Genomic DNA, 13,056 nt, shown 5'->3' with positions numbered 1-13,056 from the left:
TTATTTATTTTCATTTTGGATGATCTGTCCAATGCTGAAAGTGGGGTGTTAAAGTCCCCTACTATGAATGTGTTACTGTCAATTTCCCCTTTTATGGCTGTTAGTATTTGCCTTATGTATTGAGGTGTTCCTATGTTGGGTGCATAAGTATTTACAATTGTTATATCTTCTTCTTGGATTGATCCCTTGATCATTATGTAGTGTCCTTCTCTGTCTCTTCTAGTAGTCTTTATTTTAATGTCTATTTTGTCTGATATGAGAATTGCTACTCCAGCTTTCTTTTGGTTTCCATTTGCATGGAATATCTTTTTCCATCCCCTTACTTTCAGTCTGTATGTGTCTCTAGGTCTGAAGTGGGTCTCTTGTAGACAGCATATATATGGGTCTTGTTTTTGTATCCATTTAGCCAATCTGTGTCTTTTGGTGGGAGCATTTAGTCCATTTACATTTAAGGTAATTATCGATATGTATGTTCCTATTCCCATTTTCTTAATTGTTTTGGGTTCGTTATTGTAGGTCTTTTCCTTCTGTTGTGTTTCTTGCCTAGACAAGTTCCTTTAGCATTTGTTGTAAAGCTGGTTTGGTGGTGCTGAACTCTCTCAGCTTTTGCCTGTCTGTAAAGGTTTTAATTTCTCCATCAAATCTGAATGAGATCCTTGCTGGGTAGAGTAATCTTGGTTGCAGGTTTTTCTCCTTCATCACTTTAAATATATCCTGCCAGTCCCCTCTGGCTTGCAGAGTTTCTGCTGAAAGATCATCTGTTAACCTTATGGGGATTCCCTTGTGTATTATTTGTTGTTTTTCCCTTGCTGCTTGTAATATGTTTTCTTTGTATTTAATTTTTGACAGTTTGATTAATATGTGTCTTGGCGTGTTTCTCATTGGAGTTATCCTGTATGGGACTCTCTGTGCCTCCTGGACTTGATTAACTATTTCCTTACCCATATTAGGGAAGTTTTCAACTATAATCTCTTCAAATATTTTCTCAGTCCCTTTCTTTTTCTCTTCTTCTTCTGGAACCCCTATAATTGGAATGTTGGTGCATTTAATGTTGTTCCAGAGGTCTCTGAGACTGTCCTCAGTTCTTTTCATTCTTTTTTCTTTATTTTGCTCTGCATCAGTTATTTCCACTATTTTATCTTCCACGTCACTTATCCGTTCTTCTGCCTCAGTTATTCTGCTATTGATCCCATCTAGAGTACTTTTAATTTCATTTATTGTGTTGTTCATCGTTGCTTGTTTCATCTTTAGTTCTTCTAGGTCCTTGTTAATTGTTTCTTGCATTTTGTCTATTCTATTTCCAAGATTTTGGATTATCTTTACTATCATTATTCTGAAATCTTTTTCAGGTAGACTGCCTATTTCCTCTTCATTTGTTAGGTCTGGTGGGTTTTTATCTTGCTCCTTCACCTGCTGTGTGTTTTTCTGTCTTCTCATTTTGCTTATGTTACTGTGTTTGGGGTCTCCTTTTTGCAGGCTGCAGGTTTGCAGTTCCCATTGTTTTTGGTGTCTGTCCCCAGTGGCTAAGGTTGGTTCAGTAGGTTGTGTAGGCTTCCTGGTGGAGAGGACTAGTGCCTGTGTTCTGGTGGATGAGGCTGGATCTTGTCTTTCTGGTGGGCAGGTTCACGTCTGGTGGTGTGTTTTGGGGTGTTTGTGGACTTTTTATGATTTTAGGTAGCCTCTCTGGTAATGGGTGGGGTTGTGTTCCTGTCTTGCTAGTTGTTTGGCATAGGGTGTCCAGCACTGTAGCTTGCTGGTCGTTGAGTGAAGCTGGGTGTTGGTGTTGAGATGGAGATCTCTGGGAGATTTTCGCCGTTTGATATTATGTGGAGCTGGGAGGTCTCTTGTGGACCAGTGTCCTGAAGTTGTCTCTCCCACCTCAGAGGCACAGCACTGACTCCTGGCTGCAGCACCAAGAACCTTTCATCCACAGGGCTCCTCAATTTGGGATGATTCGTTGTCTATTCATGTATTCCACAGATGCAGGGTACATCAAGTTGATTGTGGAGCTTTAATCCGCTGCTTCTGAGACTGCTGGGAGGGATTTCCCTTTCTCTTGTTTGTTCTCACAGCTCCTGGGTCTCAGCTTTGGATTTGGCCCCGCCTCTGAGTGTAGGTCGCCGGAGGGCGTGTGATCTTTGCTCAGACAGGACGGAGTTAAAGGAGCAGCCGCTTAGGGAACTCTGGCTCACTCCGGCCGCGGAGAGGGAGGGGCACGGAGGGCGGGGCGAACCTGCGGCGTCAGAGGCCGGCGTGACGTCGCACCAGCCCGAGGCGCGCCGTGCGTTCTCCAGAGGAAGCCGTCACTGGATCCCCGGACCCCGGCAGTGGCGGGCTGCACAGCCTCCCCGGAAGGGGGGCGTGGACAGTGACCTGCGCTCGCACACAGGCCTCTTGGCGGCGGCAGCAGCAGCCCCAGCGTCCCACGCCCGTCTCTGGGCTCCGCGCTTTTAGCCGCGGCTCGCGCCCGTCTCAGGATCTCCTTTAAGCAGCGCTCTTAATCCCCTCTCCTCGCGAACCAGGAAACAAAGAGGGAAGAAAAAGTCTCTTGCCTCTTCGGCAGGTCCAGACTTTTCCCTGGACTCCCTCCCGGCTAGCTGTGGCGCATTAGCCCCTTCAGGCTGTGTTCACGCCGCCAACCCCAGTCCTCTCCCTGCGCTCCGACCGAAGCCCGAGCCTCAGCTCCCAGCCCCGCCTGCCCCGGCGGGCGAGCAGACAAGCCTCTCGGGCTTGTGAGTGCCGGTCGGCACCGATCCTCTGTGCGGGAATCTCTCCGCTTTGCCCTACCCAGGTACGTGGGGAGTTTCTTGCCTTTTGAGAGGTCTGAGGTCTTCTGCCAGCGTTCAGTAGGTGTTCTGTAGGAGTTGTTCCACGTGTAGATGTATTTCTGGTGTATCTGTGGGGAGGAAGGTGATCTCCGAGTCTTACTCTTCCGCCATCTTCCCCGGAAGTCTGTCATTACTCTTTATAGTTGAATCATATTTTGTTGTGTAGATAGCCCATTCTGTTCATCCACTCAGTAGTTAATGGCCATTTGGGTTGAGGTATTTCCACTTCTTTGCTATTTTATATAATTCCTCTATGAACATTCATGTATAAGTTTTTGTGTGAGTATATAAATATTTGAATTCTTTTGGGCCTAGGAGTGGGCTTCTTGGCTCATATAGTAACTCAGCATTTAACCACTTGTGGAACTGTCAGACTGTTTACCAAAGTTGCTGTACCGTTTTATACACCCACCAGCAGAATATGAGGATTCTAATTTCTCCACATCCTCATCAATACTTGTTATCATCCTTCATTTTTTTAAAATAAAAGTAGCCACCTCTTTTTTTTTATAAATTTATTTATTTTATTTATTTATTTTTGGCTGCGTTGGATCTTAATTGCTGCACACGAGTTTTCTCTAGTTGTGGTGAGCGGGGGCTACTCTTTGTTGTTGTGCATGGGCTTTTCATTGCAGTGGCTTCTCTTGTCGCATAGCACGGGCTCTAGGCACACGGGCTTCAGTAGTTGTGGCACACGGGCTCAGTAGTTGTGGCTCACGGGCTTTGTTGCTCCACGGCATGTGGGATCTTCCCAGACCAGGGCTCGAACCTGTGTCCCCTGCATTGGCAGGTGAATTCTCAACCACTGCCCCCCCCCCAGGGAAACCCTTATCTGTCATTTTTATTCTCACATATCATCGAGGGTGTCAAGTGGTATCTCACTGTGGGTTTTATTTACATTTCCTGTAACAGCTGATGATGTTGACCATCTTTTCATGTGCTTATTGGCTATTTGTATAACTTCTTTGGAGAATATCTATTCAGATGATTTTTGAAAACGTTTGGTACAATTCACCAGTGAAGCTATCTGGTCCTGGGCTTTTCTTTATGGGACATTTTTGATTACTAATTTAATCTCTTGTTGTATGTCTATTAAGATTGTATATTTATTCTTCAGTCAGTTTTGGTAGTTTGCCTTTCATTTGCTGCCATGCAGATGTCATAGTATTTCCTTATCATTGTTTTTATTTCTGTAAGGTCAATACTAATGTGAGATTAGTTTTAAGTTCCTACTTCAAAAGCATAATGTGTTTGAAGTCTCATGCTTTATTGCAAAAAAAAGTCCCATGAAACTATCTATTTTAATATAAAAGTAATATTTACATTATTTGCCATTGAGTAAAATTGAAGTACCAGAGAGTTTTCCCATATTTATCCTGAATAGTGCCTATTCTCTAAGCAACTGGTGGCCCAGTTTGAGGTAAGTATGACAAGAAAAATTTTTCTCAGGGAGGGTTTCCCATCTGTCCCCAGGACAGTCCATCCGTCCTAACCATGCAAAAGCCCTCCATAGAATTACCAGGGTTCCACAGTTGGCTGACAAACTGGAGAAAGAGGTCCAGAGATTTAACAGGTTTCCTTGTCCAAACAGACCGATCCATAAAGCCTTCCTGTATTTTCATAACAGGGAAGCAGGAGAAAGAGGTTGTCTAGGCCGTGGGTTTGCGTGTGTGTGTGTGTGTATGTGTGTGTGTGTGCGTGTATGTTCTCTGGTGTAGACGGCAATGCAGAGACACCTGTGACAGTTAGTATCCTTTTATGTCTGGAATACCAACAGCAAAAATTAAATAGCCAAAGTAAAGTCTTTTTTCCCCAAATGAGCATCAGAGAAGAATATTTTTAACAAAGCAATATTTCAGATTATTTACTTTAAAGCAAGTCCTGTTTCTGTCATCAACAAATGAGACCCTTACCAACATTCAGACATTCCCTGCTGTACAAAAGAAAATGAGACTCAGAATTTAACTGTATTTTTATCAAAAATCAGTGGTCTTTAACATCTACAGTAAACAAAGTGCCATTTACATAAACCTGAGGTGGAAATGATATTTTCATGGGTATATTAACTGTAACATTTCTCCCAAACCTTTACAATTAATCACTTGAATTAATAATAAATTAAGCACTTAGCTTCAGTTCCTAGTAAAGATCATTATTAACTCGTGTGTTAAATTCATCATAATGAAAAATAATTTATTTCCCGATTTTTCTTAGAAAAACTGTTCTTGAAGACCACCTGCTATTTAGTGGTAGACATATTTGGACCAGACATCATAAAACTGTGAGTATGCCAGCACATTAATCTGATTTGGTTGCTGGGACATGATGGGGGAGAAGCAGGAAAACGGGGAGGTAGCTGGCTCCATTTCCAGTTGGATGTACTTTTTGTAAAAGGGCGTAATATCTATCCAGTTCTTGTTAATAGTGGAAAATTCAAACCTGACTCAGATCCTTTGTGATCCTAGGCAAAGGCTCCCTTTGAATTACAGTGTGGCAACCTGGCTCAGTTTCTCTCCAAGAGGATTTCAGAAGGCATTTCACCAATAATGCCAACAAATGACAAGATCCTAGTGGCTGGACATGGGAATTTGACCCTTTCTCCTGAGCTTGCCCTACACTCCCTCCTGGGTTCTCAGGCCACGTGCTTCTCAGGTTCTTTCCTTCTCTCCTCCCACCTGCTGGCTTCCTGGCCTTCTCTCCAGCCCCACCCCTCAAGGTCCTGTGTGTGCACCATTATCGTTACCTGTCTGCTTCCTTTCTTTCTTTTCTCTTTTTTGAGCTCAGAGCACTGGATCAGATAAATCATATTCCTGTTCATGGCACTTTCTCATCAAGGATTCATACATGGCTTTCTTGTATTTCTTATTTAGTTATTTACCTAGTTACTTTGAATACTGTAATTAGCTTCCAAATTACCACCCAAGGCAAATTCTAGGTCCTTGACAATAACTTACCCTGACCACACGGTCCTTCTCTTCCTTCTCAAGCTTTTCTCCACCCGAGTAATAAATCCCATGTTTATCTTTCTCTTGTTTCCTTTTTCTATAGTCTTTATATATATATGTATATTTTATTAATATGATAAATTATAATCATAAAAATAATATATGCTAATACAACAAATAATTATTAATATATTTCTTTTATATATTCCTTTAAAGCGTATTTTAAAATTCTGGTTATTTCTTTACTTTATGAAGAGAGTATCACATTGTTCATAATCTTTGGGGACTTACCCCTTAAATTTGTATGTCTAAGATTCATCCATAGATTTGTGTCACTGCTGTAGTTCATGCACTCTGACTGCACACAATATTCCATTGTGTCTCTACAAGAGTCTATTTCTTCACTCTCCCATTGACAGGTGTTTGGGTTGTTTTCTGGTTTTGCACTGTTCACATGTGGCACTTGTGAACAGTGCTACTGTGAACATTCTTACATGGTTCCTATTTTATATGCCTAATATTAGCCTCAGAGCAGAGTGGCTCAGAGAAGCTAACCCCACAGAAGGGTAGCCTGCAGTTACAGAATTCTAAAGACAAAAGGAACTTAAAATGATACAGACCCAAGGGATGATCAGTGTTCCATCGTGCTGTGCACCTGCCTCTATTTATATTGCCCTCCCTCTACTGTGGTCAGTGATTTTTCACGGGCCCTGGACTGGGAGTTTTTGGAAGGCAGGGACCCCTTCTTCTTAGCTCATAACTCTATTACTGCCATTGCCTCCTAATAGGACCCCAGCCCTGCAGGATTGCCCATTGCCTTGCAAGTCCATAATCCACATTCTAGCTGGCTAGATAGCTTTTTAATGCAAAACTAATTATGGCAATCTCCAACATAAAATTTTCACACCCTTTGCAGGATTCCTTAGCCCCCTACACAAAGCTCTTTATGAACTGACCCCTGAGGACATTTTCACACTCACCTCTGGCTGCTCCACAGCACACCATGCTCCAAACCACTTGTAATTCTCCCCACACATCAGAAGGTTTTTGCCTCAGGACCTTTGCGTGAGCTGTTCACTCAGCTTGGCACATCCAAAACCTGTACCCCAAACAAATCTTACTTCTTTGGACCTCAGCTCCAGGGTCACTTCCTCTGGAAGCTTTCCTGACCCTCCCTAGGCTAAGATAGATACCCCCAACACACACACACACACAGACACACACATTCTTCCTATCCTGTGCAAACCCCTAGCACTTGCAAACAGCACTTATCATGTCTGTTTGTACTTTAATTCTCCATTTACTTTTTTGAGTTGCTAACTAGATTGAAAGACTTCTGAGAACTAAGACTACATTTATTCATCTTAAGCAAAATACTGAATATGTGGAAGGAAGGAAGGGAGGGAGGGGAAGCAGGGGGCTTTGTATCTCCAGGGCTTGGTGCAATACTTGAGCATAGAAAGCCTTTAGTAAACATTTGTTAAATTGATTCTTTATAAAAATAAAATTCACTACAGATGAACTAAAGAAAAGAAAACAATTTAGCCTATTCAGTGAATCTGTTTACACACTTAGTCTGAGCCAGGTGTTCTGGGGGAAACATCAGCTTGGCCAGAGAGGTTTTCCTGGGCCTAGATCAGGTAACCAGAGAAGTAAGTGGAAAACAGTCATAGAAGCCGAAGAGGGCAGTGCACACAGATATGCAAAAAGGATGTCAGAGATTAGCTACCAAGTGTGCTGGGAGTAATAGGGAAGTGGTCTGGGTTCACTGGGAAACCCAATGCTCTTCTGTAGCTGGCTAGAGGGCGCTGAGTGCAAGAGCCAGTTAAGCATGGGATCAAAGAGAGGACAGACAGACACTGTACTAGATAACTGCAGGTGTGGACTGTACAAGAGACAGTCCCCACCTCAAATAACTGTAAGTGGACACAGGGTGTTGAGAAAAAATGGGCCTGGCAAGCCACTGAAAGAGGCTGAATAGGTGGTGGGGAGGGGAAGAAAGTTTTTCCTTTGAGAGTCATAAGTGACTAATTCTCATTAGTATGGGGGAGGCCCCTTTGAAGAAAGATAGATATAATAAATGATCCCCCTTTGTGGTTCCGTCCACTATTAGTTCTGTTTGTGTGTAATTTTCCAGGACCCATATTAGTTGTTTGCTGATAGCACTTTCTCTTCCTATGGTGGCCTCTTCTTACAGCTTATTTTAATCAATCACATGCAATTCTGGGCTGATGTAGACCCTGAATATGACAACCTTATGATTTAGTTTTACCTGAATTTCAGGCTTCCAATACTAAATGTGTTTCCTAACCCAGAGGGCATCCCTCCTCATTATTTCACAGGTCAATTCTCAATGATTCATGGACTAATTATTCAACAGTTACATTTCCTACCCACAGGCAAACCACAGGATCTTGTTAGGAAGTGGGACACCTGAGTACTCGGGCATTCATTAGCCCAAGAACCTGGGTCAGGCAGGGCGGGGCTACTTCGGGAGCAACCAAGCCTAGCCAGTGACCACGTGCTCGGTCTTCCTTGTCTTGACTTCTGTTGTGCCAGAGCTTGCCATAGCAAAGCTGATGCTGGTCTTCTGTTCATCTCACCTTGCTTCATGGTATCTATTTATGCTCTCAATCATAAAATCTTATATTCCAAACTTAGGGGTTTTCAGAAATCAGGAGAGGCCTAAACTACTAACATGTTTAGAAGAAAAATGCAAAACAGGGTTTAAAACAATTTTGGTACAACTTAAATGTAACTAACATATTTTTAAATAGCAAAAATATAAAGTACAATAATACAACTGAGCCATTGACAAGGTAATGACAAGATTTATAGAAATGATTAAATTCCTAGTACACTCTAAAGAGTGTGGTCCTGAAGTGAGATAAAAGTGTTAAGTCGTATGAGGAAGATCTTCTTTCAATGCTGTGAGTGTATCTCTGTGGCTATATATTAATGTATAAATTCTCCTTTGAAAGTGATGTCAAAGGTCTAAATCTGAGAGCTTTCTTGTGTGAAAGGCTCTGTCCTTGCTCCCTGCCATAGGTATCACTCTGCCTGTCTGTTCAAACTTAACCCTGACCGTGCTCCCTTCTTTTTTTTTTTTTTTTTTTTTTTTTTTTGCAGTACGCGGGCCTCTCACTGTTGTGGCCTCTCCCGTTGCGGAGCGCAGGCTCTGGACGTGCAGGCTCAGCGGCCATGGCTCACGGGCCCAGCCACTCTGCGGCATGTGGGATCTTCCCGGACCGGGACACGAACCCGTGTCCCCTGCATCGGCAGGCAGACTCTCAACCACTGCGCCACCAGGGAAGCCCTCCCTTCTTTTGATTTATGATGATGACAATCATCAGCATTGACTTCCTTCTACCATGATCCTAATTAAACTTGTTAATTAGCTCTGCTGAATGTGTTGAAGCTTCCTCCCCACATGACTCACTCCTGTACAACTCTGTTACATGTAAACGTAGCAAAGGATGTAAATTGAAATGTGACCATTTTGGTCTTATTTGCAGCTCCGGGAAAAAGAAGGCAATGTTGGATGGGAATAGTTATTAAGGGTTTGGAGATTTCCTAAGGATTTCACAAATTATGTATAGCCTAAGCCTTCTGTCCCAAGATTGGTTAAGAGCACACATGCTACTTTGCCACTTCTTTGCATCTTGCACATTGTCATGGTCTTACACTTGTCTGGATGTATGAGGCTCAGCACTTTCTATTCTTGTCCAAAGGAGTGCTTCTCAATTCCAGTCTTTTGATGATAAAGCTCTGATCTTAGAGGATTGGGGAGGGAAACCACATACGCAGTTCCCCTCTTCTATTTTTCAGTTCAGAGAACACAAGTCTCACATGCTGAATGAGGGGCCCCCATCCCCACTCCCATATTCAAGTTCACTTATTGAAATTTTGCTCTGTTTGCAGGGGAAAGAGAATAGATCTTGGACACCATATGATGTGTTAGCTCTGGTGGTTCTGAATTGCCACAGATGGGATATTGGCCTTAGGTTGAAAAAAAAAAAAAAGATTAAGCAGAGCTCTATTTATTACCCTCCTGAGTCCACAAAATGCCAGATCTCCCCAAAGACAGCAGTCATCAATTAAATAAATGAACCATTAAGTTGAGAACAGATGTGTGAAAACAGCCACCATCTCCTGATTTACTGACCCTTGGTAGACATTACTTTGGTAATGGACCTTGTGTGTCACAAACTGCTTGTCCCACAGCTTAGTCACCTTTACGTTACCTTCCCCTCCACGTCCTATGAAGGAACCCTGGGGCCAAGCAGATGACTCTCATGATGAGCTCGCTTTCCTGTCTTAACTCAGATGCTCACAAAAAGCTGAAAAGCCATCTAGCCAGTCACACTGTTAGTCTCATTCAGCTGGAATGAAATTTGAAAGCCATGATCCCAGCCTATGTTTTCACATACTAGTGACCATCAAAATACTTTCTCTTAAAAAAAAATTTTTTTTCTCTTTTTTTAATTGAAGTATAGTTGACTTACAATATTGTCTTAGTTTCAGGGGTACAGCAAAGTGATTTGGTTATACATATATTCTTTTTTATTATTTTCCATTATAGTTTATTATAAGATATTGAATATAGTTCCCTATGCTACACAGTAAAACCTTGTTGTTTACCTGTTTTATATATGGTAGTGTGTATCTGTTAATCCCATATTCCTAATTTATCCCTCTCCCTTCCCCTTTGGTAACCATAAATTTCTTTTCTATGTCTGTGAGTCTATTTCTGTTTCGTATATAAGTCCATTTGTACTATTTTTTAGATTCCACATATAAGTGGTATCATATAACATTTGTCTTTCTCTCTCTGACTTACTTCACTTAGTATGATAAGCTCTAGGTCCATCATGTTGCAGCAAATGGCATTATTTCATTCTTTTTTATGGCATTGTTTAATTCTTTTTTATTCCATTGTGTGTGTGTGTGTATACACACACACACACATATCACATCTTTATCCATTCACCTGTTGATAGACACTTAGGTTGCTTCCATGTCTTGGCTATTCTAAATAGTGTTGCTATTAACATTGGAGTGCATGTGTCTTTTCAAATTAGAGTTTTCATCTTTTCCTGATAGATGCCCAGGAATGGCATTCCTGGATCACATCAAAATATTTAAAGATCTCTGAGATGGACTCTCTTTCTCTGATAGGCTTTTCATTAATATTGGGGCAGTTCTTTTTGCAAGAAGGTTCATGGTATAAATTAAGACTCAAGGCCCCTCCTTGCACTTTTTGCTTGGCAGTCCAAAGTTAAGATTATTTAGAGCTTTTAAAGATGTTTCAATGTTCAGCAACTATTAAAAGTGCTACTTATGCACACTAAGTGAAACCAGGATGCGTTTCTGTTTTATTTTGTTTTGTTTGCACCTTGCTTTTGTTTTACCTCTCTAAATCTCATTTTTTATTCTGCATGTCCAGGTAGAAAACTCCCTTGGAGGAGTGGACAACCCAATGGAGGGTTGCTGGAAGGTTATTGGAGAAATAAAGCAGAAACAGGAATGAAACCAGGGAGCAGACCTAATGACTTACATCCAGGCCCTGGTCACGGGGCCAAGCCTTGCCAAGCTCACTGATGCTTCTCAAGGGCTGGCCCATGTGTGGGCTGTGACTGCATTCAGTCAAAAAACACACAAAAAACAGAAACAACTTAGCTTTGCTTGTGAAGTAGAAGGAAGAGGAAGAGGAGGAGGGTCAGGGAGAGAAGAATGGTGGTAGTGATTGTAGTAGCTGTAGAGATAGTCACTGTAATAGTTGGAGGGGGAGGGTGTTAGAGTAGATTTATTACAAGGGCACCTAAAGCATGTCATGGAACTTAAAGACAGGAAAATATCCAGGCTTCAGACAGAGCTGGAAACAGGACTGGGAAGCCACCAGGAACAGAGTCTCTTCCTCACTGCACACGTTGGGTTCTGCCCCCTGACCCCCATCCTACAGACTAGCTTTCCAAATGCTCTGTCCTCATGGCAGGAAATGACATTAGAGTCCCCAGTCACTATAGCTCCTGCTATTCTTGGAACAGCCCAGAATGAAGTCAGACTTTTTAATACCAATTCCAAATTTCCCTGAGAGAGAATCTGATTGGTCCTACTTGAATTGCAGTCTAATGAGGACCAATCAACTGGCGGGAGATACGAAGTATATACACAGTTGCCAGGAACCCACCCCTACAGGTGAAGGGGGACAGTTAAGTGATCTTGTGAGTTGCGAAGAAACCCCTCAAAATAGCTTCTAGAATCTATAACTGTCCTCCCAAGATTAGTCTCTAGATATTACTAGATAACTGTCCTTCCAAGATTAGTCTCTAGATATTACTAAATAAACGTATGTTTCTGGAGTCTTTGTTTTTGTTGTTTTGATTTGAGTTTGAGTCAGTAGTTTACTTGGAAAAGTTACTAAAAGCCCACACATGACTTGTTCGTCATTTGAAGCAGCACATTATACTCATTCTTCTTGGTTTAAGAGTGTTGGGGGTGGCATGTAGAAAATGAATATGGAAGGTTTGTTTTAACCCCTTCAAACCTAGACATAAACCAAAATGTTTGAAGAGCACTATCCTTACACCATACTCAGGGGAAAAAGTCAAAGATAAATATATTTACTTTAAAAGGAAAAGAGGTGATTTGGATTACATCTAAGAAAATAATTTTAGGTGTTTAAGGCTATATCAAAGATTTTTTGCTGGAAGGCTCAGCAAACATTAAAATGTTGTTCTGGGGCTTCCCTGGTGGTGCAGTGGTTGAGAGTCTGCCTGCCAATGCGGGGGACATGGGTTCGAGCCCTGGTCTGGGAGGGTCCCACATGCCTCTGGGCAACTAAGCTCGTGTGCCACAACTACTGAGCCCACGTGCCACAACTACTGAAGCCCATGCACCTAGAGCTCGTGCTCTGCAACAAGAGAAGCCACAGCAATGAGAAGCCCATGCGCCACAATGAAGAGTAGCCCCCAATCGTCTCAACTAGAGAAAGCCTGCACGCATCAACGAAGAGCCAACACAGCCAAAAATAAATTAAATAAATAAATAAATAAATAAAAATAATGTTGTTCCCATGAAATTACACCCCTGTCCATTTTTCCTTTCTCAGTTTTATTTGCGGCTTCTCCTGAAAAGCATCACAGTGCCCGTGTGAGAGGCCGGCTCACAGCTCAGTGCTGTGAGTCCTCTCTCCCCACCCCCAGGACCTTATTCTAAAAGTAGGAGAGAGCAAGTGGCAGGAAATCGTTATGATCCAGCAGCTGCATGGAACTGGACTCAAA

The 13,056-nt window shown here is 42.2% G+C and overlaps 1 protein-coding gene across 1 annotated transcript in view; it reads left to right on the top strand.

The window, feature by feature from the left end:
- Positions 1 to 13,056, top strand: part of AOAH (acyloxyacyl hydrolase) — a gene marked incomplete at both ends in the record, with an annotated part of 177,061 nt that overhangs the window by 26,954 nt on the left and 137,051 nt on the right. The window contains one exon of the mRNA XM_079711786.1: positions 5,043 to 5,109. Coding sequence (XP_079567912.1) covers positions 5,043 to 5,109 — 67 coding nt within the window. The remainder of the gene's footprint in view (positions 1 to 5,042; positions 5,110 to 13,056) is intronic.

This window comes from Hyperoodon ampullatus, assembly GCF_949752795.1.
Source record: "Hyperoodon ampullatus genome assembly, chromosome: 9".
NCBI lineage: Eukaryota > Metazoa > Chordata > Mammalia > Artiodactyla > Ziphiidae > Hyperoodon > Hyperoodon ampullatus.
The sequence above is the reverse complement of the archived record's forward strand: the minus strand, read 5'-3'. Positions and strand labels throughout refer to the sequence as shown.